Raw genomic sequence first — 25,078 nt, 5'->3', positions numbered from 1 at the left:
ATGTTGACCAATAAAAAAATTAAAAACAAATAATTGAATAGTAAAATTATCTTTTATTAGATTTCATATTTTATGATGTGTTATTATAATAGTTGAGATGAAACAGCAATAAAAATAAAAAAAACAATGCTTTTTGAAATTAGGAATATTTAAAATTTTGAAAACATGTTTTGTTTCACATTTTGAATAAACTAGAATGATTAAATCATGTTAAAATTATTGAGATCCACCACGGAGACGCAATACCAAGTGAAGGGTAGATTCCTTTTGGATATTGTAGTCAGATAGTGTGCGTCCATCTTCGAGTTGTTTACCGGCAAAGATCAAACGTTGTTGGTCTGGTGGGATACCTTCCTTGTCTTGGATCTTGGCCTTCACATTTTCAATAGAATCAGATGATTCTACTTCCAAAGTAATGGTCTTTCCAGTGAGGGTCTTAACAAAGATCTGCATACCACCACGGAGACGCAATACCAAGTGAAGGGTAGATTCTTTTTGGATGTTGTAGTCAGACAGTGTGCGCCCATCTTCTAGTTGTTTTCCGGCAAAGATCAGACGTTGTTGGTCTGGTGGGATACCTTCTTTGTCTTGGATCTTGGCCTTCACATTTTCAATAGAATCAGATGATTCTACTTCCAATGTAATGGTCTTTCCTGTTAGGGTCTTAACGAAGATTTGCATACCACCACGGAGACGCAACACTAAGTGAAGGGTAGATTCCTTTTGGATATTGTAGTCAGACAATGTACGTCCATCTTCGAGTTGTTTTCCGGCAAAGATCAAACGTTGCTGGTCTGGTGGGATACCTTCTTTGTCTTGGATCTTGGCCTTCACATTTTCAATAGAATCAGATGATTCTACTTCCAATGTAATGGTCTTTCCTGTTAGGGTCTTAACGAAGATTTGCATACCACCACGGAGACGCAACACTAAGTGAAGAGTAGATTCTTTTTGGATATTGTAGTCAGACAATGTACGTCCATCTTCTAGTTGTTTTCCGGCAAAGATCAAACGTTGCTGGTCTGGTGGGATACCTTCTTTGTCTTGGATCTTGGCCTTCACATTTTCAATGGAATCAGATGATTCTACTTCCAATGTAATGGTCTTTCCTGTTAGAGTCTTAACGAAGATTTGCATACCACCACGGAGACGCAACACTAAGTGAAGAGTAGATTCTTTTTGGATATTGTAGTCAGACAATGTACGTCCATCTTCTAGTTGTTTTCCGGCAAAGATCAGACGTTGTTGGTCTGGTGGGATACCTTCCTTATCTTGGATCTTGGCTTTTACATTTTCAATGGAATCTGATGACTCAACTTCCAAAGTGATAGTTTTACCTGTCAATGTTTTGACAAAGATCTGCATGTTGAATCTGAAAACCAAATGTTGAGGTCAATTATTGTTTGATAAAATAATAACTTTCTTTAAATCAAAAACATTGTAACAATTCATTTTTTATTTCAAAATAGAAATAAACAATTTAAATGAGTAATATTACTCTTGATTTTTAATACAAGAGAATTCTGAATATATTTGTATAAGTGTAAATAGAATGAATTACAAAAATATGTCAAGAGCGTACATACATTTAAACACCTAAGATAACTCTTTTTAAATTAGATTAATTGGTAAATGGCACTTAACATGCATTAGTTGTTTCAGTCTTATAGGTGCATAATGCTCTTGTGGATTATTGATAGCGAACAACCACAAGTCGTAATATTTTTAAATTACCATTATTGTCAAATAAAAATAAACATAACATTTTCAGATAGAAAATAATAATTGATTTTCATTGGTTTACATTTAGTGTTGATTGTTTAATATTAGTGCAAAGTGGATAGTAATCATTAAATAACTTGGGTAATAACATAATTTGTGTTAATTGTATTAAAAATACCAAAAAATTTAAATAATATAAGGGCCAAAAAAACATTAAAGAATTATTCAATACATTCTATCCTTAATAATAGTAAATACCTATACAACTATAATATTATGTATGTACTGATTATTAATTTGTCAAGCACAATAAAAATAAGATAACAAATTTGTATAGGCAGCAATGTCATCTTAACTTAATATTATGGTTTATTTTAAGTAATCACTGTCAATACAAAGTAAATTACCTCTTGTAGAACAGTTTTGGTTTGGCTCCCTTTGAATATAATTTAAAATTTAAAAAAAACTATTATGTAGCATAAAAAAAAAAATTAACAAATCAACAGGGTATTATTCCAAATGTTAAAACAATTGTCATATCGCCTAGGTAATAACGAAAAAAAAAGTTAACCATATCTAACGAAAGTCTTTTAGTGTAATGTGAATAGTACCTACCTATATGTAAAATCAAGACAAATATCTTAATATAATAAAATTATAAAAAGTAGGTATCGATCATAAATAAAAAAAACCTACCTAACTGGTATAGTAGTTAAAAATAATAATAATGACGTAAGCTAATATGGAACAAAATAAGAATTAACAAAACGAAACGAATTTCCGCAAGTCGGACAGTAAAATTTGAAAACAAGGAAACCTAACGTAACAAAAATAAATTACTTAGAAAAATAATGACGCCATTGATATGGGCGCGGTCAGCGAACAAAGGACTCTCAGACCAAGCACATATCGGCTAAAAAACGGCTAAGAAAGTTAAGATTTCGCGGTAGGAAATGATTCCAAGTCGATCAATACAAAAAAAGAACATATATTGCCACGATTACAATAATAATTAATAAAGGTGAACGTCAACCGCGAGACTGCTCGCTTGCGGTCGGCCATATTTGTTAGTCATCACCCGTTTGATGGCATAGCAAAAAAACATCTCAAAATAGCGCTCCAAACAGTCCAAACAGACTAAAACACATTAGTTAAATACGAAAATATATACTTACATTCAAAAATAATAACTAGAAACAAGTATAAATCGAATCGCGGACTTCAGTTATGCTGTGCGTTCTGTCAAACGATTTGGATCGATCTCCGGAACAAAAAACGAGTGTAGAGACTGTGCAGCGGACAAATAGCTATTGAACAGTTTGAGCGTCAGGGCGTCAGGCAACGACTTTAAAACTCCAAGATGGCATTCGTGGGGGGGGAATGCGGAACGGGGTTATTGCGCAGCAAAACCGTCCACCAACCGCAATCGTCTACGTAGCCACAGCTGTTGTGAGCGTCGAGTGGCGGAGAGTGGTGGTCATGGAACAATCGAGGACAAGCGTACCGTTCCGCGCGTTCTCGCCGACGTCACACTTACCTCTCCAACCCCTTCGCCCGTACCGTTGTAGTGCCTCGGGACAAAGAAATTTCTAGAATTTTCTACAACGTAAATTATTATTTGTTATTTACAACGACTGTTGTTGTAGACATGTTTTTACTGGTTTGCTATATTATGGTCTACGACCTTTGCCACACGCGAATCATGCACAATGCACTCAAATGACTCAATGCCACTCGTGCCTCCTTGATTAATATTCAGTATTATATTATAGCATCAGTATTTTAGTGCATTACTTTACTGCACTACTTTTGTTATCATAATACGACGCAATCGTAGGTATTAACATTGTTGCGTTACATAAACGACGTTAAATTACTTTATTATTGACTATTACGTCTTCTGATGTATCATCGCCCACTTATTTGTACGGTTTTTCTTGGTTCTCGGTACACAACGAGCGTAATAAATCAGAAATTTAATCATAATTCATAACATAAACATTTAATAACACGTACACATCATGCATTACACAAACCCGTAAGTCCGTGTCAGTAGATACGTCTTACCATATATTTCTAAATGTATATGTAGCAGATTATGATACGTAACTCTTTTGTAAAGAAACGCGATAATTAAACTTTCAAACTTCTTTCTATTGCGTTAATTGCATAAATTGTAGTTTACGGCTTCAGTCTGGTATTTGCAATTTTGGATAAATATTTTGAGATCGGTCAGATTTTCAAAAAATGATCGAACCCAGGCAAATGATTTATTATAATTTATAACAATGCCGGTGCTCATGCATTGTGTATAACGTTATGTTTTGTATTACGTGTAAAACTACTAAGTACCTAAAGATTTTTTCCCGATTTCTCTGTGACAGTGTGACGATTACAATTGAAACTTTCGTAAAATCACTCGGACTGCTGTTCGTCTTGTGTCTAAAAAGTATTTTAAATTTTTACTGGTTGTCTGATATTATAGTGATATAACATTGTGTATTATACATTTATACATCTCATATTATATTTATAGATATTTAGACATTAGACATAATAAATAATAATAATATTATTTACGTAATATATTTTCGTCTGACTCATTGCCACCGAGTTCACAGTACACGGTTTTACTTAGTTTCTCGAGAAAATTGATTTTATTTTTTTATTTATATTTTATACGTATAATATTGCATACCTATTATGTATACATGTATAGTGGTACTAAAAACCTAATTATTTAGAAACCGTGAATAATCGAACACACGGATTTAGCGTTGAATGTTGTTATATTGCATTCTATATTTATAAATTGTGCATCACGCAATATTGTAAGAGTTTCAATGATATTCATCAGTGAAATTCGTTTTCACAAAATAATAAATAATTGAATTGCAAGAAAAAAAACTATAATTTAAAACATTACACGTCTTTTGTTAACAAATAAAAACCCATAATAACATAATTTTTTTTTATAATAATGATAAAATGATGTACCTAAATGTACCTACATATTATTAACGAATAACAACATCAAGTTGTATAAATATTATGTCTTCGTGTTTAAACTTTTAGTTTTTACATAGGTACTTATGATTTTCACAACAGGAGTAATAAGACTACAACTAAAGGTTATATAATATTAATTGATTGCCGATCGGACGTACCAATATCGTACATTATTAATTGTAGTTGCCGATTAGAAATTCTATATAATTATTATATTTTTATTACACGCGTATTTTGAACGGATGAAGCGGTCAAGGATGCAAAAGAAGTGGACAATGAAGACAACGATAGGAATGGTTACAGAGATCGTGATAGTCGGAAAAATTTGGTAGAAGCTCGTAAAAATATATATTTTATTTTACTATAAAGAGGTTAACGTGTATCATATTTGAATTATGAATAACTATAAATTATAATATATTGTATTACAGTTATTACGATCTATATTTTGGTATACATATACATAAATGACGGGCACTGTTGACTCAGCAGTATTAAAAGTTAGTGCGTGGGTACGCGATGAGTGGTTATCAAGAAAATAATACCTACAGTGTTCATAAGAAAAGAACGTTCATACTCGGACGGGCCTCCGTCTGCGAGCAGTGGTAGGCGGGGCTTATCGTTGCTTGCATATCGCAAAAACTCTAAAACATACCGTGTTTCAAGGAGTAGTGTTTAGGCATTTCATATTACATGAACATTTTGGCTACGTCAATGTGTTATAGAAGTAAATCTATATCTAGTATCACGATGTTCTCTACATCGTGTCTAGTATATTATCTTATCTATCTTAAACCGTGATGAACATCAAGATGTGTAAAATCCTTTATTGCATTTTTCGCGACGAAATTTTAATTCCTGATTTAAGATAAAAATCTAAATAAATCATGCCACATGAGAATTCGTCAGAAAAAGGTATATTATTATTTTCCTATGATTTAATGATGAGTATAGTAGCCAGTAGGTAATTTGTTTTTATTTTTGATAACAAATCATAAAAAAATAGTAAGAATTTTATGAATATTATAGTAATTATTAGTATTAATTCCTTGAATGAGAATTTGAGGCAACATGTTTTCCAAAATAAAATGTTTTTTATATCATTCGGCCGCTGTATACTGTGTTCGTTTCGTTTTACGTGACACATTCTCTTAAAGGCCTGTCAAACACAAGAAAAACACGTTTTTATTTATAACTTATAAGTGGGTAGTTAAATTTTATTATTTAAAAAAAACACATATTAATTACCTAGGTTAATGTTAATCTGATTCTAAGCAACTAAGCCCAATCTTCAGATAAATACTTGATTTATATTATTACTTATTAGGGGCTCGCCGGGCTCGGGGATGGTAACGTTGGACTAACTTCATATTGATATTCACAAATAAGTCATAGTTGTATACTTATATTCATTTTATCAATAGAATATATTATATCAAGCTGGTTAGTCGTTTCCGACCAAACCTAATAAAAATATAATATAATGCGAAATTAAAATTTAAAATATAAGGTTTAGGTATAAATAATAAATATATAATAGTACTGCACTTGAACAGTTAAATATATTTATTATTTAATGTTAAATTATCATTATTGGGGTGTATTATAAAAATTAATCCAGTTGAATTGCAACTTTGTAAGTATCTTAGTTAGAAGTATTAGAACACTTCAGGTCATCATCCAAGTTCAATTTGGATTAAAAGGTGGTATCTCCATTTTGATTTATTCAATGAAGTCCTGTATCAAAATTCAAAATTGTTCATTATAGGATTTTCTGTAAATATAATATATTTAAAAAAAATAAAATCTGATTTAATTTTAAATATTTGAAGCAAATACCTTAATGCTTTAGTTCCTATTTATTGTGGACTTGAAAGTCGAAACTATAGACAACAAATATCAAAACATTTATTATGTAAGTGACTAACGTTGATAACCTTTCGCGGATAACCTAACCTAACCTAACCTCGCGGAAAACCGGAAAAACAATCAACAAAAAATTCTCACGTTCAATAAAAATATTTACAGAAATCGAATTCAAGTGGAGTTACGCTGTTTCAAAAGTTCCATAATAAAGAATTTGAATCGATTTTTGGATAAATGTTTTAGTGTTTAGACCGGCTACATGACTAAGAACTAAGAAGCTAAATGCATGACATTATGAATCTATTTTGGAAACGCAAAACAAGCCACAAGGATATTGGGTACCTAGCGAAATGGACGACAAACTACTCACATAAGCCACACATTTTTAGTACTTGAGACGGGTGGTAATGGTCATGAAAATTATATTTTATTACACACGTATTTATATTTATAACTATAAATTATACAGTTTATATTTTGAATATTTTTTCTCAATTTGTAACTCAGTCTTCTGTGTTTACAACAGATCATTTTTAACTAAAAGTCTAAAACACAAGTGAAAAGAAAGTGATACGTTGTACGTTACACTATTGATTAATTATAGTCATTAGTCGCCAAGGTGTATATTATAAATAAACGCTCGTCGCTCGTGTAGTAATGAGTAATCGCCGTGAAGGACAGCGATTGTTACCATATATATTATAGGTATTATTTTAATTTTAATTTTTTGTATTTGATCGTCACGTACTTACGTCGCACATCTCCAGTGAGCTTGAAGCGGCTGGTGAGCAGGCAGGCGTCTAGTTAATTAAAACACAACACTGGTATCTACTTAATAATATGATTAATAATTTACTATTTAAAATAATAAAAGAAATAATTATAACTATTTATAACTAATTGTTGTCTAAAATAAATAACTATTACTACGAGAGGCTTAATACTCTTGGTGACGTGGCTGAATTTAAGTCCACGACGAGCATTAGCCTTTACAAAATGATTGAAAAGCGGTCTGATACCATTTTATTCTGTGCTAATACTAAGAGTTATGACTACCTTCTACTTTTCTGTCTATTATCGCTCTTCCCGTATTTACTGTTTATACGGTTCTATCGGTTCCTGACAATGTCTTGAATGATGGCGCGATATAATCGCCGAATAATTGTCTTCAATGAAAAAAAGTTGTTGTTCCACTTTTGACTTAAGCTTTCCGTATTTTAAGAATGTACACGGACACCATGTATGTATTGACTAATAAGTAATAACACTTAGTTTATACTTTATATGCCATAAATCATAATATAAATTATACAGCTTGTATACAATTTATCCTCTACTAAGTCTACTACCTACTTTAAATATTATATCACAGAATGTTTTTGGGTTTATTACACTTGTCAGTTGTCACCAGCTTATGATGAATAATTTATTATATTAATATATTATAAAAAAAAAAAAAAAATGAAGTCATGGTGCAACGACTTTGTCGTCACAAGTAGTGACAAGGGTACGGGTTGTGTTATTATTAAACACCTAAGTAAGTTCGTACGGGGTCATTGTAGTCATTATTAATATTCTGTCAGCTAGGTGCAAAAACTCACTGAACGCAATTATTTAATTTGTCTAATTATTGAGCCATCTTGCGTAAAATTACATTTACTTAAATATTTATGAAGAGAAGTACCAATTTTGATTTTCTGTTTTCAAGCCTTCAAGGACTTAATTTAAAATATTGTGAATTCACTAATAGAAAATTCCAAAAATAAAAACATAAGTTACCAATCATGATTCATGGGTACCAATGAGTCTTATCACTAATCCTATTAAATTAAATATCAAGATCTGAAATTCACTTATGGGAAACAAAACAAATTAAATTAAAAATTAAATCAATAAGCTGAATCCTGAATAAGCCATTAACTTCTTACAAACTTACTAAAAGAGATTTTTCATTCAAAACCATTAAGAAAACATTAAACAGCACAAATTTTGTTACGACTATTATGTAATTACTGGTACATAATCGGTAAAAAACAACACAGTAATATTAATATTAAAGCATTAATTGATAGAAGTACCACAGTTGAAAAACAACTTATAGTAAAATACTTAAAGTAAAGGGCAAAATACATAGCCAAATACTTACTAATACTTTTTACTATTAAAAACCTAGAAAGTATGATCAACGAAATCAATATTAGAACGAATAGATTGTATCTAGCATTTTAGCAAGTCATTGTAATCAAGTAAGCTTGTTAGAAATTATATCTTTCTGAAACCAAATTGTTCGATGTCAAATTAAACCTGTATAATAGTACTACAGTCTACAGTTTGTACGTAAAAAAAAAAAAAAACAATTTATTGAACATTTTGTTCAATGATATAAATAAATGAAATAGAATGATTCTAGTATTATAGTACTATAGTAGTATTTATTAAAGTATTAAACCACTTTATTATTAGCAGAAACAGAAACAAAAATGTTCGTTTTATAAATAAATAAAATAATGGTCATGCTATTAATATGATTCTATTCTTTACTTTTATACGTCTTACCATTGATTATAAATTGATTATAAATAGTATTTATAATCAATGGTCTTACTCTATCTACTATTTAAGTTTGATGAAAATAGTATGATTTAAATTTAAAAATAAGTTTTGTCTGGGTATTTCTAGTAATTTATTTAAATTTGTTATCATGATTTGAGATCTATTTTTTTATACCTAATAAGCATATTTTATTATATAGCACTTTTTAACGTTGTAAAACTATTAGCTGATATTAACTATTTTAATATTTAATATAATACCTACTAATAACTATATAATTTTAAATAAACCATAATAATATAGATACTAATAATAAAGTAATAAATAATAATCATTCATCAATTACTATCAAATTATTTATGATCAAAAGTAAGTTTAGGATAATCTTCATGTTTATTGTTTATGCAAGGTGGATAATATATCACAGATGTATAAAATAAGTTAATAAATTAAATAAGTTTATTTTATATATCTGTAGAATGTATAGATACATATGTATATCCAGTATCCACCTTGTGCTTATGATACTTTTAACACAGAAATACTGAATAGATATAAATAATTTGGAAAGTTTTAGGTTATAATTTAGTGATTATGTTGTAATCATTATCACTTTTCCAATAATTTGAAATTTTTTTTCTTTATCAAAAAACGGTTTAAGTTTTTGAGACGAGTTTAAAATAGTAATTAAATGCTAATTTCAACTGCTGTCCATCGTCTGTCATGTACTCGCGTGAAACGATTTATGTATTATTTTTATTGATTTTATGTATTTGAGATTTCAAATAAAACTATAACAGTTATATTACCTATTGTTGTTTTATTATTCATGATTAGTTTTAAAATTAAAAAAATTAATAATGGAATGTAATATACGTGAAATAAGCAATGCCGTTATGATAGATTCACTGGATACTATAATTCTACAAGAAAGTAGAAAACTTGAGATGGACAAAAATACTGGGTTGATAGCTAAGAAATCAAATGGCATAAAGGTAACTTTCAGGATATTTTGTGTGAAAAATATACAAAAAATAAAATAAAAATATATTTTAATACATTTGTAGTTCGACAATAAATATGGCATATTTTTATTACAAAATATTAAAACTAACAAAATCAATATGTGTGTGTATATATTTATAGGCGAAAGATAAAAATTTAGATATTTAATATTAAAATATTAGAATATTTTGATTCTTTTTTCATTTGATTAAATATAACATGTGTTGGTTATAAGTTACTTATTAATTATGATTTATGATGTTCTAATTAATATTTATTCATTTTAAATTATAGGTACAACAACAATCGTGTAAAGAAAATGAAAATGTGTTAGAAAAAAATGTACCTTACTTTAAAACTTTGAAAAACCATTCACCAAAACTGAATCATTCATGTGATAGAGTGAATGAAATTGATAGGTTGGCAAATTTATTTACCAAATCCCCTAGTTTCTTTTCAAAGGATAATAGTAGCAATTGTATTGATGTCAAACATAACCAAGGGAACATAATGAAAGACAAAATGCCTATAAAAACACACAATGTAAGTTCTTATTGTTATCATTAGTACTGAAATATAGTGTAATAAATGATTTTTAGGTCTTGCGAATATAAGGGGACTTATTTTATATTAATTTGGTAATGTAAACGCACTTAACTGTAAGATGTTGTATTGGATACATTCTATATTATTAAAATAAATGTGATTATTTATTGATTTCAGGAAGGTAATAAATATAAAACCAAGCTAATAAATAGCGAAAATACCAATAATTTTATTTACCCAGGAATCAAGGTAATTATAATTATGATTATAATTATTTATTATCATATAAATAAATGATATATTACATGCAATTAATTTATAGGTACTCTATAGTTTTGTTTAAAAATATTTCAATTGTGCACAATTTTTAAGGTGAAAAGAAATGTACGATTTGGAGAATATTCACCGCTTAATCCAGCCAATCAAGTGGATTCACAACCTTTTTTAGGAGTTGGAGAATACGATAATAAGAAAAAGAAATTGTTAGAGTTACAAAGGAAGGAGTATATGGAATATTTATCAAGGGTAATAAATAAGTTTAACTCAATAGTGGTTTATTCATAGATAATTCAAAATTTGATTATATTTTTTTTAGGCAAAACAAGATAAGAGTAGTTCAGATTTACCAAAATTAGCTGGTTATTCATGTGAAGAAGCTTTTAAAACTGCCATGGTATGATTTTTTTTTGTAATATTGTATAAGACAATAATTTTAGATATTTTAAAGATGTTAATTATTATTTATTGCTTATTAATTTATTATTCTTGATTTTTATTTTATTGATATTTAACAAAAAAATAAATGGATATTTTAATAACTAGTAAATTCCAATGGAGTTTATCATGTATTGTAATTTAAACTTTATAAAACAATTTGACCTGGCTTATCACTTTATTGTTGAAGCTGCAATAAAATAATAATAATAAACATTTTTTCTTTAATTTTATTTGTAAAATTATATACTTAGTTAAGAAACATACTTTGTAGCTAATTTATGTGTAGAGGCAAGGATAATAATCCTAATCACTTCAATGCCAGGAATTGTGCATACAGGTGGTAAAGTTGATGTGGGTGACAGATGTAATTAGCCTAACTGCCGCCAGCCAATACCCTTTACATATGTTTTGTAACAACTAAATAACTTTAATATTGTAAAATAACTATAATAGTATAATAAAATTAAAATATTTTTTATTGAAATCTAAAAATTCTATATATTCTATATGTTATACATAGTACTTAGTAGTATACCTAAGGTAGATAAACAATTATATGATTATTTTTATAATTATTTTATACACAAGTACTATTTGTTTTTAAATTAACAGTTGCACTTATTTAAATTTAACTTGTATTTTACAATAAAAATGATTATTTAAAAAATAATATAAATTTGTATGGGTCTTTTAAGAACTGTGAAAAATTTACGATATAGAATATTGATATATTCGTCATCTAATTTACTATATAGTTAAGTACAATAAGAAAATACAATTATAAGTTTGTTCTAAGGATGAGTATGTCTTAGAGGGACTATAACAACTAGTTTTAGTTTTAGTTAAGCGGCTAGACACATTAACAGTAGGGAGAAAATGTCCTGACATCAAACAATTTATACACAAAAATATTAGTTATATTTATGGTGACCAAATATACTATTTTTCGTAGGACACTCTTTTTTGATGAATGTCCTAGTGTTCTTAACAATGGTGTTAAGTACATGAAATTGTACTATTTTTTTGAAAATATTATAGACTAATTATTACATTTTTGTAAACGAGTCATTAAATTTAAACATGAATTTATTACTATTTCATTTGTAGGTAGATCAATTAACATATTTGTTTTTAGTTGTTATTATACATGGAATTTTTTTTTTTTAGGAAAGTGAAAAAAGTTCTGACCTATTAGTTAGCAAAGATGGTAAGTTAAATTTCATAATTTGACTTATTAAACTTGTTAGTATTAAAAATTAATTTTTTTATATAGTTATAAATCAGAAAACCATGATACGAGCTCCATTTATAGATGGAGGTGAAACATGTTTATGTAAGTTAAATTGTAATTAATTAACTTTGCTTATTTTTGTAAATGTGTTTATTATTATTTATAGCTGATGAAGACAGGAAAAAAGAAACTAATAGATTAAAACAAGAACTTTATAGATTTGAATTAAGTAAACAGATAGAAGAAAAAAAAAGATTGGAACTAGAACAAAAACGTAAAGATCAATTGGAGATGAAGCCATTGAAAGAATGGCGAGAGAACAGGAAGAAAAAATGAGAATAGAGTTGGAGAAAGAAAATGAGAAACGTACTTTGGCTCAACTTCAGGTATGAAATATACATATTAAACACAGTTTTTAGTTGTTATTTTTGAAACTTATGTTATATTTGTTCAAGTAAGAACTACTTAAAGTATTATGTAAAAATGTTTAGTTAGATCCTTTAAATGCATTAAAACTCTCGTCACTAAAAAAAAATGGGTTATCAGCTTATAATATTAATTTATAAAATAATGGTCATTGTAATAATGAACATTTAGAAACAACTTCAACAAGAAAAATTAAAAAATGAAATAATGCAAAAACAAAAAGACTTGGAATCAAAGTCATGGAACGTTCCGCCTGAAACTGTATCTCGGCAATTATCAAAACATGCACCAAGTACCCATGAGTCATTTGATGATAATGATTCAGAAGAGTTTCACTGTCCTCCTCAGAATACTTTTGACAATGTACCTTTACCTACTACACGTGTTCGAGCTCCAAGAAAAGTATTTGAACCATTTGTTATTTATGATTTAGGTTATAATGATTTAATAATTTTGTTTTTAGATAGTTTATGATGAAGACGAATCTGTTAACAAAAAAATTCTAAGGAACGTTTCATGCAACACAGATACATTTAAAAATCCATGTATGAATCAGAATATTTCTCCTCCAATGATGTCTCAAAAGATGGAAAGAGCTCATGTGACTTTTGCAAGTGATCCTCCTCTGAATAGAACCGAGTACAATCCTGCTGCTCTACTACCAGTAACAAAATCAGTGATTATTGATTCGCCACTTACACTTGCATTGGCTGGATTACATGACGGTGAAGAAGATGATAGAACTTGTGAAACTATTGAGCCTACTGAAGCAGCATATAGAAATCAGGTATAAAAAATCAGTGATATTACAATTTCATGTTGATTTAATTACAAACTTTTAAGTTAATTTATTAATTTTTATTTATTGATTAATGATTATTATTTCAACTTAATTAAAAATTGTTTATTTATCTCTAATTATAGAAATATTTTCAAGCAGAGATTTAAAATCAAATCATAATTTGATTTCATATTGTGCATAAATATTTCATAACTTATGAGAACAACTAAAAATTTTTATGCATTGAATATTTTTGGATTTTTACCAATAACCTTTCAAATTATAATAATTGTCTAGTAGAAAAATATAAAAATACATTTTTTTGACTATTAACTTGTTTGTTGGTAGAGTAGTATAAGTTTAATTGTGCAGAATGTTTTACTTGTTTAAAATCTTGTCAGAAGATTATATATCTTGTAAAATATCTTATCAAATATTGATTTAGCATTTTTTTCTAATTAGGGTGTTAAATTAAATTCTTTTTATTTTATACCTGTTAAATTAATATTTATTAAATAAGCAATTTTATAGCATATATTTATTACTATTCCCTATTTTTTTTTAAAAAAAGTGCTAAATTGTTATGTATATTTTTTCATAGTATGCACTATATAATAATATATGGCATATTATGATCCTTTTATGTATACAATTTGTACTTTATTTATGAGTTCTGAATGTTTTTATACCCTTTTAATGACTAAAATTATATGTTCAGGTCAATTCTCAATGGTATTATCAACGTAAATACTGAATAGTGTAAGTCATAGTACTAATTGGTTTATGTAGTAATTAATAATTATCCAACACTTAGAAAATTAAAGTTTTGATTTCTTATTACATTTTAACCATAATCCTTAAATCATTTAGTTTCGCATCAATTTTCCATTATTATAATTGACTGGCTAAAATATTTTTAAATTTTATTACAAAATAGATCCTAAGTAGCTCAGTCAGCTTTCAATAAAAAAAAGTAAATATTTATGTTAGCATTAAATAAAAAAAGTTTTAAGTATATTTTAGCTAGTTAAAAATTAAGTTATATTAAATAATTATGGCAATTATAAAAGTTACTGTGTATAAATAAAAGACAATACAATTATTTAATTCAACAATGCAATAACCAAGTGTTTCCAACGGTTAATTTTAAATTTAAGTTATACATACTAATAACTAAGTAATTGTGAATTTTTTTATAGATTTAAAGTCATTATCATGAAACTGCAAATAAGGACTTTTTATAGATTCTACTCTGTCCCAGTCGATGCACCTATTTAAACATTTATACAATTTTAGCATAATAATATTAAATTACCATTTGTCTGTGATTTTATGTTTCATCACAAGTAAATGCATTGCAATAATAAATAAAATTGCACTCAATTATTATTTAAATTCAAAAAAAAAAAAAAACAGATAGCTAATTGAAATATATATTAATTTATTGATTCATATTATATTATTAATAAATTTTAGTAATCATAAAATTGATTTTTATCATATTAACTACATTATTTGTTTTACAAAACTTTAAAATTTATCAATTAAATTTAACATTTATATTTTTTAGGTATCCAGAGATGCAAAATTAGGAAATAATCACGAGCTGCCCACTGATCAACACTTGTTATCAAACTTAGGTAATATAAGGAAACAACTAGATATAGAACATCAAAAGTTAAGACAACAAGTCCGAAGATCCCAATAAATTGACTGGTTTGTGATTGCATTGTATAGTTAAAATAAGAATTATATTTTATGTTAAAAGAAAGATAAGTTTGATAAGGTTTTATTCACAAAATATATATTTACATAATTATATGATACATACTTATTCTATCCTTTTATTCCATTACATAAACTTGAATACTTAATAAATATAATTAAAATTTAATAGTTTGGACAAAAACATGGTCACAAAATATTCAATAAAAAGAAAAAAAAATACAAACAAACATAAGAAACAATATTAAAACATATTACTTTAGTTACATTTGAATAGTTAAGGGCAGTGTTTTAGTTTTAATTTAACCTAATTAGTAATTAACTAAAAATTGAACTAACACTAATAATTCATTTCAGATAGAAGTTTTAAATTTGTAAGCAGCTTTTAAAATGTAAATAGCAGAAAATAATATTAAGGAAAAATCAATTTCAGTCTTTAATTGTATAATTTGCTCCATGTATACAAATATACAATCAGAACATTATAAAATATTCATCTGGTAGTTCAATTACTAATTAATATATTATACATTATTTTCAACATCGTCATCGTTGTCCAAAGTTAAGTCAATACCTGCAAAAATAATTAAATATTTTCAATCAATAATATTCTAATTACATTTAATAATAATAATAATAATCAATATTATAATAGTCTGCAAATTATGGTTATATATTCTAGTATTTTATTTATAAAAAAAAGAAAAAAAAAAGTGGTCAAGTGAGTAACACTCTACTGTATAGTATTTCACTTATATTGGATTTTCCGTAAAAATTCCTGTCACTTTATTATTGTTTTTTCGATTCTTTTGAAAACTGTTGGAAAATGTTTACTTTTGACCTTTATAATGTACCAAGGATTTTCACTTTGCCATTAGAAACCACCACCAAAGTTTGAAATTGAAGAATTATTTGACAAGTTATATTGTATACACACACAAAAAAAAAAAAAAACCATATCATTATAAAATTAATAAATTCATCACTTTGTTCAGAATCTAAAATTTCTAAATTGTTTAGTATAAGAGTAACTTCAGGTGTCAGGTTGCTGTGCATAGCAACAGGGGCGTGTTCACAGAGGGGATGAAGGTGTCATACCCCTCCATGAAATTTTGTCTTATGCATTTATACATTTTGTGTCAATGACAATTAAAACAAAATACAGTTCACCCCCTCTTCCCCCCATTGGAGAAAGATGAACACGCTTCTGTATGGCAAAGGGAATGGCCATAGTGTACCAAATATTACTTCATTAGTTAAATAAATATCTAGCTTGCATTTTACAGTCTGACTAATATGGTAAAGTAATTTTAGATTTTGAGTGGAGCGAGGAATGTATTAGTTTTAAAATAATGTTTATTTATTTTATATTCTGTAAACACTTTTTCTCCCCCTAAACATGTTCAAAAATACAAGTGTAGCATATTTTCTGAAAGGTTATGTTTTTGAACTGGTACTTTAGAGAGGTCATTTTTGGATTTTCAAAACGGTACTCGAAATAAAAGCGGTTAAAGGAGAAAAAACGTACAATATCACGATTTTGTAATATTAAATAATTACAGCTTTGCTTATCACTATAGAAACAAATAAAATTAAACAAAAAAGATCCTCTCGTCCACTCAAAATCGTTTTTTATTGAATGCAATCATTATTGTATTCAAATTGAATACCTTAAGTAAAATTACACTATCCTGACTGAGGAACGAAGGGACAATGGACAAACATCCACTACCGAAATGCGCTGACCTACATTTTAGTTAGTGTCTAGACAGAAATGGATAAAAATCAATGTACTTATATATTACTTATAAGCAATAATACTTATATTGCTCTTAATTAAACAAAGTGTAGTATTATAAAATTAAAATAATCATTTTTATTACTTACTTCCTGATATGACATACGTCATAGGTCTTGACTGGTTAGTAAGAGTAAATCTACGGCCAAGGCGATTTCTACCACGTATTGATGCATAGCTAGCTATTACTGGCAACCGAATTTGGGGTGTTTGAACTGGTTGCATAAGCGGTTGTTTTGGTGGATCAATATAAGTCATAGTCATAAACTGTAAAAGTAGCCATACATTTTTGAATTAATTCAAAATAAATTATAGTACGATAACAAAATAGTAAAATCAAATATGATTACAGTAGAACTTTGATTATCCGAACTAATTAATGTCAAGGGTGTTCCGGATAAGCAACTATCCGGATGATTGACATATGACATATCAATGGTTATAACTGTACGTTTGTGTTTGTTATTAATATGTATATAATATAATTTAAGATTCGTAACCATAAACAAATAATTTGTTTTAATTATATATCTAAATAAGCTTTAATTATAATATGTGATATATTTTAAAACTAAAAAAAGCCGACTTTTTCTTTTTTTTCTTGTCCGGTTGATTAGCGTTTGGATAATCTGAGTTCTACTGTGTTTCAATTACACATGAAAACATTCAAAATGTTATTACCTCTACGCTATCATTACTATCATCTGAAATAACTATTGGATCATCTACTGAGAATGTCCGAGATGCATTACGCATTAATTCAATATTTCGTCGTTGTGCTTCTCTGTTTTGAGACATTCTTTCTTCAAACATAACTGAAATACCGCCATCACCATCATCTCCAAGTTCAGGTAATTCTAATTTTTTTATCATCTCTTTGGCACGATTTTCTGAAATTCATTATTCAATATTTAAAAAAAAAAACTATTTAATTCATACTAGGCAAAATAATAAACAGGAAATAATGTTTTCTATGTATTTTGTTATATATTTAATTAATATTATCATTTAAGAGGAAGTTATACTCTGTGTTGTCCCTGTCTTACAAATGTACATCATAGCAAATTTGCGTTCAGCAGAACATACTTAGTGATATTAGCTTTAATATTAAAGTAAATTTACCTTTTATCAAATTTAAAAGTAAAAATATTTCTAGGAAATTTCATATACTTTTATGGATATTATAAGGTTATGAACATTTTAAAGTTGTAATATTTTACATAACTAAAACACATAGAACCCAAAATATAATATATTAATAAGATATATTATGTAAACTGTACATGAATTAACTAAAAGTATAAATTGTCATTATTTATAAATATAAATTAGATGGTTAATTCTAAAAAAAAGTATAAGAGCTAACCTATGTTAAACTACGAAAATACATAGCAAATATATAAGGTAAGAACTAAGAAACCATATAAAAATAGGGTCTACATATTAAGGATGCTTTTCAAATATAAATTAACTATTTACATAAGCAATTTCACTCGCCCATTAGAATTTTGTAAAAAAATTAATAATTTTAACTTCAAACAAGTTTATACCGTTAAATTGTTTAGTAGCATGCAACAGTATTAATTATGTTATACATAGTACTTAGTAGTATACCTAAGGTAGATAAACAATTATATGATTATTTTTATAATCATTTTAAAAACAAGTACTATTTGTTTTTAAATTAACAGTTGCACTTATTAAAATTTAACTTGTATTTTACAAGTAAAAATGATTATTTAAAAAATAATATAAATTTGTATGGGTCTTTTAAGAACTGTGAAAAATTTACGATATAGAATATTGATATATTCGTCATCTAATTTACTATATAGTTAAGTACAATAAGAAAATACAATTATAAGTTTGTTCTAAGGATGAGTATGTCTTAGAGGGACTATAACAACTAGTTTTAGTTTTTGTTAAGCGGCTAGACACATTAACATAGGGAGAAAATGTCCTGACATCAAACAATTTATACACAAAAATATTAGTTATATTTATGGTGACCAAATATACTATTTTTCGTAGGACACTCTTTTTTGATGAATGTCCTAGTGTTCTTAACAATGGTGTTAAGTACATGAAATTGTACTATTTTTTTGAAAATATTATAGACTATTATTACATGTTTATGATTTTTTATAATTTTATATTAATTTATATTTTATGGTTCAAGATAATGCATTCTACCTAATTGGTTAGCTAATTAAATTTGTTATCAGCTGTCAATAATATGTTTCCTAAATATTAACAATGTTTTGTATTTATTTATTCAAAATAATTTTTATCATAACATCAAACATCTAATAAGTTGACATAATAATTTTAAATAATTGGTTTTTAAAGTAGATAATAATAAAAAATAAATAAAATAATCAGATGAAAAAAAAATTTTTTTATAGAAGATAATTTATGGGAAAAATTAGTAGAATGTATATGTATCGGACAATTACGAAGAGGGGAAGCTAAGTTTTAAAATGTACTTTTTTTTTAAATTTTTATATCTGGTCACCATAGTTATATTGTCTCAAATATACAAATTTCTATTAAACTCATTAAATTCTGTAAACTAAAAGATAAAATAATTCAAGTAGGTTTATACAACAAAACATACCTAAAACTTAATAACATCATCTAGAAACAATAACACTGTAAAGCTGCATTCAATTTTGATATTTATGAATTGTTCAAGGTGTTATACAGCATAACAGCAAAATATAGCATGTAACAAATGAATGTAATAATAATAATAATTCATACCCTCAACAACTTTGCACCCTGGACAGAGCCACGCTTGATCACATTTAAGAGAACTGCATAATTTATGTGTTCCATTTGAACCACAGGTATTGCATAGTATTATTTCCCATGAACTGTTTAAAAAATAAAAAATGTATTTATGTTAAATGAATTATTGCTTGTATAAAGACTATTTTTTTTTATTTTTTAAATTAAGTTTGTTAATATTAAAATATAAAGTCTATCAAGTCCAAATATATGAGATTGTTTAATTAAAAAATGTTATTAACAATTATCTTAATAATAATTTTTTTTTGAATGTATAGTAAATATTGAAGTATCTTTAAATTACTTGATAAATCAAAAAAACTACTGATAGGAAAATTTGTTATTCCCAGGTGTCAGGAATATTATTCTTTTAAATAATCTGTTTTTCTTCAGGCAAATCGCTAAAAATTGTAACAAACCAATCACAATGCTAGAACTTATTTGTAGAAAAGCCTAAAACTGTAATTACCCAGTCAAATGGAAATTATTGTATGTACAGTTTTGGAATATTGATTGGTAATAATAGAATTCTTATCAATTCATATTAAAGAAAATTAGAAAATCTGAAATTTTTTTTTTAGAAAATCTTCATAATAAATTTCATAACTCAGTAGAATCTGATTATTCTCCTAATTTAAAATCAAGCATACCAATGTATTGCTTACTAACATATTATTTAGTATTTACTTTAAATATTATTAAATATAACAAATTAAAATACTTAAATAATATTATAATAATACAGATAACATTTTTTGTTCAATAACTTCTTCACTTTTAATAATTTTATTATGTAATAATAATTGTCTGCTTATTGAACACAAGTAGATAACAATTAGTAAACTGTACTTCAAGAATCCAAACTATACAAGGGTTGCATATTATATTTATATATAAATACAGATAAAACAGATTTTCTGTTTAAACAGCCACAGTTGGGCTTAATGGTGCAATAATAATAATAATTTACAAACACTAATTTAATACTCTATTTTACCAATGTAATACATCATTAATATTCAATTTGATAATAATGGATTGATAACACATTGTAAAATGGAAATTGGAATAATGATTATTAATTTAATTAACTTTACATTAATTATTAGAAATTTAGAATACACTCAGATGCAGAGCTATTAATTTACATTATATCCAAAGTTTGAAACAACAAAAATTGAAAATTTTTTTAAATATGCTAATTTCACAAAAATTGTGCATAGGATCTGATTAAATGTATATTATATTTATTAAAAGTTTTAATATTCTTAATTTACTAAGTTACTTAAAAATGATAAATATTAAAAACAAATTACTTACGAATCGTTTTGATATTTACGTTTTTCTGGATGTGGACATAGACAGGTTACAGCATTACACGAACTATGCCTTTCTAAGAGCTCCACATAAGCATTTGGTACAGTTTCCCAAGAGGCGTCCCTGTGATTTAATTTTTTCAGGTAACTGTATAGTGTGTATAGTACAAATATTATTTAACGCGTATCGTAGTACGCGAAATTCATACTATATAAAATTTAAATATCCATAGCTTTTAAGTTATCTAGAACCAGTGGTGTAAAAAGGTATGGTGGTATGGTGAACTATGTAAGAGCCAGAGGGCATATTGTGAAAGGGCATTAAATTGTGCTTCAAAAATAGTATTTTTAATTAACATTATTCTTTAAAAACAACATTTCTGTCATAATACAATTTTGATTTGAATGATTTTATTTATTGGCATATACTGTATGTGAATTCAATGACGAAATTATGAAAATTCAAAAATTTGCCATTAATAATTATTTGTACCGCATGATATACTTAACATATTTTTGGACAAGTTATATGACAATTAAATTTGCACTTGACTATTGTAAGAAACAATGTGTATGAGACATTGAGCTTAGGGCTGGATCAAGGAGGGAGCTATAGCTCCAGGCCACAAAATAAAAATATATAATAATGATATTCATTTTTATCATTATACACCTGATAAAACTATAGTTCAGTGAATGCCTCATTTTATTTATATAATGTAAGGAAAGGTAAAGACAAAAACTGCTTCAACCCCTAGATTAACTTTTCCTTAACTAGATTTCAAACCTTTTGATATTTAAAATTATTTTTTAAAGTACAATCAGCAACATCACAAATTCATTATGTGTGGAATTGTGAATAACCAATACACTATACAGGAAATTGATAAATAATAGTTTTCAAACCAACATATTATTTATATTGAGAAAACTAATGGAGTGAAATGTACCAAAGTATACATTGGAACATTTACAAACAAAAAATTATTTTTCATATATTTCCTATCATAAAACATTAATTATAATTACTGGTTAATATAAATTATTAAATTTCAAAATCAATATTATTTTCTATGGCCACAGGACATATTGATGATGTAAATAAATTTGTGATTTTTCCAAAGGGGAGTAAGTAAAGGTATTTTCTTTTAAAGACAATTTAAGTTATAATTTGAACACGTAATTAACATATTAAAACTATGAATAATAAGATATTCATTATTTTGTTATGATCCAAAGACATTATTTATGGGGGTATAAAATATTTTGATACATTACATTTTATACACAGAATATTTTAAAATGGCAATTGGCAACCTACTTTAATACTAAAAATAAAATAAATTACATTACCTAATAGCAATATAAAAGAACATTAGATAAAATATACTTAGTGATGTATGATAGATCGTCTTCACTCAGAATGATTTTTCGTACATAATGATATATTATTGAATTCGAATTTAACACATTCACTACAGTGACCTACTTGACATCTACTATAAAGTAGAACAATACCTTCTTGCCCACCTATTTGATTGATTAAAAGGAGCTTTTTTTAAGTCTACCAGGAGTGTTAGTGAGTATTTCTATGCCACTGTAAAGACCATTATTTACAACAAATTGTAAAAACTACTTGAATATTATCATTTCGTGACTGATATGAAAACGAAATATTTTATTATTTATAATTTTGTTTGAAGTGAAATTTGAATAAATTTTATGTAATACTTTTGAAATAATTACAATAAATGAAGGTAAATGTACCTGGATGGTATATATATTCCAAGAGTTAGCATTCTGCCTTTGAAAATTTCAACATTATTGCATAATGGGCATTTAAAAAAATAGCCTGCACTTAATGCCAGATCTTGAATACATCCTCGGTGAAACCAAGCATTACGTTTGCAACATGGTGCCCAAATAGAATTCGGTAAAGGAGATGGTGTAACATCATCCTTGCAAATAGCACATTGTATTGGACCAGAATTTTGTAACTCAGATAAATCTACAGTTTGAGTAATACGATGCTGTTGGCAAAATGATCTAAAGATATATTTTTTTTAATGAGTATGATATATGAAATAGGTTTACAAAAATAAAATAAATTACATACTTAAATGACTGAAAATATTGATGCATAGACCCATTTTTCAAACCACAAGGAAGATGAAACACTTTTCGGCATTTTACTCCACAACATGATATAGTTGCACCCTTCTTCTTACAATAATTACAAGTCTAAAACCATAATTATGAAGTAACTAAATTATATATAAATATTACATACTATAAAAGAACATACTTCTTTAGATCCTCGGGTTAGTTCAGCTTTAATATCTTTGTATAAAAATCCCCAAATTCCTTCTTTGTCAGCGCCATTTTGAACGGCTCTTGACGACAATAACTGAAAACAAGTATAATATATTTGTATTCAACTAGTACCTAATGTATAAATATTTAAAGAAATCCATTTACAATACAAAAGTAGTGAACGATGATATCATTAAGCTGATAAAGCTGGCCATATAATTTTTCACTGATTTCTTTTTGGCCACAAAACATACACGCTTTATTATGACTAACGCTCAACTCTACCAACACATTTTTTGGTATCGGTTGACGAGCTGTTGGTCTACGTGCTATTCCATTACCTGTAGATAATAGTAATATTTCATTATCTTGCTATTTTACAAATAAATGATAGTCATAATAGTAAATTAACATTTTCAAGCATTTAATTCTGTAAAATATAATTTTGTTGATCAATTAATATACAAGAAAAACTTTTGCTCATTTCCTAGCAAATTTAAAATGTACTAAGTTCAAGATATGAACATCCAAAATTCTAGGGTATTGAATGTACTGGGGAAATGGGAAGCTGGTTACTCACTTTTCCTAGTAGTTGGCGCCATAGGGAAATAAATATTTGAGCTGTCCTCTTGGTTCTCTATTCGTCACTAATGGTCACCACATGCGGCGACCCTGATCGTCAAGAGTAATTGTTACGACGCGAAGATCTTTTGCCACTCTAACAGTAGTTTATTTCGAATTAAAACTACTTACTATACTACTCCACCACTGTCTAATGGCTAACGAACGACGCGTCGTTACGTTATTTGATAATGGATGACGTACCGTGACCACCGCCTTTTAAAAAGCGCGGCGGGCACTCGGCACTGACCTGTGAGATGCGCTTAAAAAGGTTTTCGTCGTTAAGTAATGACTAATGAGTGTAAATAAAAAGCGATCCTGACCCGAACCTATAATGGCGGGCAAAACGGACAGGACGCCGGACGCCGAAAAACGAGTGTTTGCCGTTTGGGCCGTTTGCCGTTTGGGGCTATCGCCTATCGGTATTTAGTATTTCAGGCAGAATGCTCCTCACGGCTAACCGTAGAATACCATGGTCGAGGTGGGAGCAACCAGCAGGGAAGACTGTTACAATCAGCGCCTTGCGAGGTTTCAGTTTTACAGTGTTGCCAAGTGCGGTGCGCGAACCGGTCCCAGTTGATGCATCATACCCTAGAACAGCGGTCCCCACTACGCGGCCATTTAACGGCTTTAACAGCTGATTTAGTGCGGCACGCACT

The 25,078-nt window shown here is 27.6% G+C and overlaps 2 protein-coding genes, 2 long non-coding RNA genes and 1 pseudogene across 6 annotated transcripts; 2 read left to right on the top strand and 3 right to left on the bottom strand.

The window, feature by feature from the left end:
- Positions 1-33: 33 nt before the first annotated feature.
- LOC114124974 (polyubiquitin-I) lies at positions 34-1,256 on the bottom strand. The gene has a single exon (XM_050204322.1). It carries the CDS (start codon positions 1,135-1,137, stop codon positions 217-219), a length of 921 nt encoding a protein of 306 aa, XP_050060279.1. The 5' UTR covers positions 1,138-1,256; the 3' UTR covers positions 34-216.
- Positions 1,257-4,815: 3,559 nt separating this feature from the next.
- Positions 4,816-7,081, top strand: LOC114125043 (uncharacterized). Its single transcript, XR_003592490.2, has 2 exons — positions 4,816-5,646; positions 6,760-7,081. It is a non-coding gene; the product is annotated as an uncharacterized LOC114125043 (long non-coding RNA).
- On the bottom strand, positions 5,656-6,764 carry LOC126550874 (uncharacterized). Its single transcript, XR_007604925.1, has 3 exons — positions 6,571-6,764; positions 5,980-6,468; positions 5,656-5,890 (listed from the first exon to the last, which is right to left on the bottom strand). It is a non-coding gene; the product is annotated as an uncharacterized LOC126550874 (long non-coding RNA).
- Positions 7,082-9,790: 2,709 nt separating the features above from the next.
- Positions 9,791-15,675, top strand: LOC114124899 (reticulocyte-binding protein homolog 2b-like; annotated as a pseudogene).
- Positions 15,278-24,864, bottom strand: LOC114124916 (G2/M phase-specific E3 ubiquitin-protein ligase-like). 3 transcript variants are annotated; one of them, XM_050203073.1, is made up of 11 exons: positions 24,552-24,864; positions 24,379-24,470; positions 23,964-24,139; positions 23,791-23,892; positions 23,602-23,726; positions 23,253-23,531; positions 21,490-21,633; positions 20,143-20,255; positions 18,061-18,269; positions 17,469-17,646; positions 15,278-16,155 (listed from the first exon to the last, which is right to left on the bottom strand). In XM_050203073.1, exons 2-11 carry the CDS (start codon positions 24,398-24,400, stop codon positions 16,106-16,108), a joined length of 1,398 nt encoding a protein of 465 aa, XP_050059030.1. In that variant the 5' UTR covers positions 24,401-24,470; positions 24,552-24,864; the 3' UTR covers positions 15,278-16,105. The 3 variants fall into 3 exon arrangements, with proteins under 3 accessions (XP_050059030.1, XP_027844165.1, XP_027844173.1); XM_027988364.2 differs by having other exon boundaries at positions 24,379-24,864; XM_027988372.2 differs by having other exon boundaries at positions 21,490-21,609; positions 24,379-24,862.
- Between the last annotated feature and the right edge of the window lie 214 nt (positions 24,865-25,078).

Source organism: Aphis gossypii, chromosome 3 (assembly GCF_020184175.1).
Source record: "Aphis gossypii isolate Hap1 chromosome 3, ASM2018417v2, whole genome shotgun sequence".
NCBI classification, from domain to species: Eukaryota; Metazoa; Arthropoda; class Insecta; order Hemiptera; family Aphididae; genus Aphis; species Aphis gossypii.
This window is presented reverse-complemented; position numbering and strand designations above follow the sequence as displayed.

Bases quoted from the DNA above. Each gene is read 5' to 3' on its own strand.
- LOC114124974 (XM_050204322.1), bottom strand. From the start codon at position 1,137: ATGCAAATCTTCGTTAAGACTCTAACAGGAAAGACCATTACATTGGAA.
- LOC114124916 (XM_027988364.2), bottom strand. From the start codon at position 24,400: ATGGCGCCAACTACTAGGAAAA. The intron at 23,727-23,790 runs GTATGTTCTTTT...TTATGGTTTTAG, and splicing joins TAACCCGAGGATCTAAAGAA to ACTTGTAATTATTGTAAGAA. The intron at 20,256-21,489 runs GTAAGTAATTTG...TTTTTTAAACAG, and splicing joins CGTAAATATCAAAACGATTC to TTCATGGGAAATAATACTAT.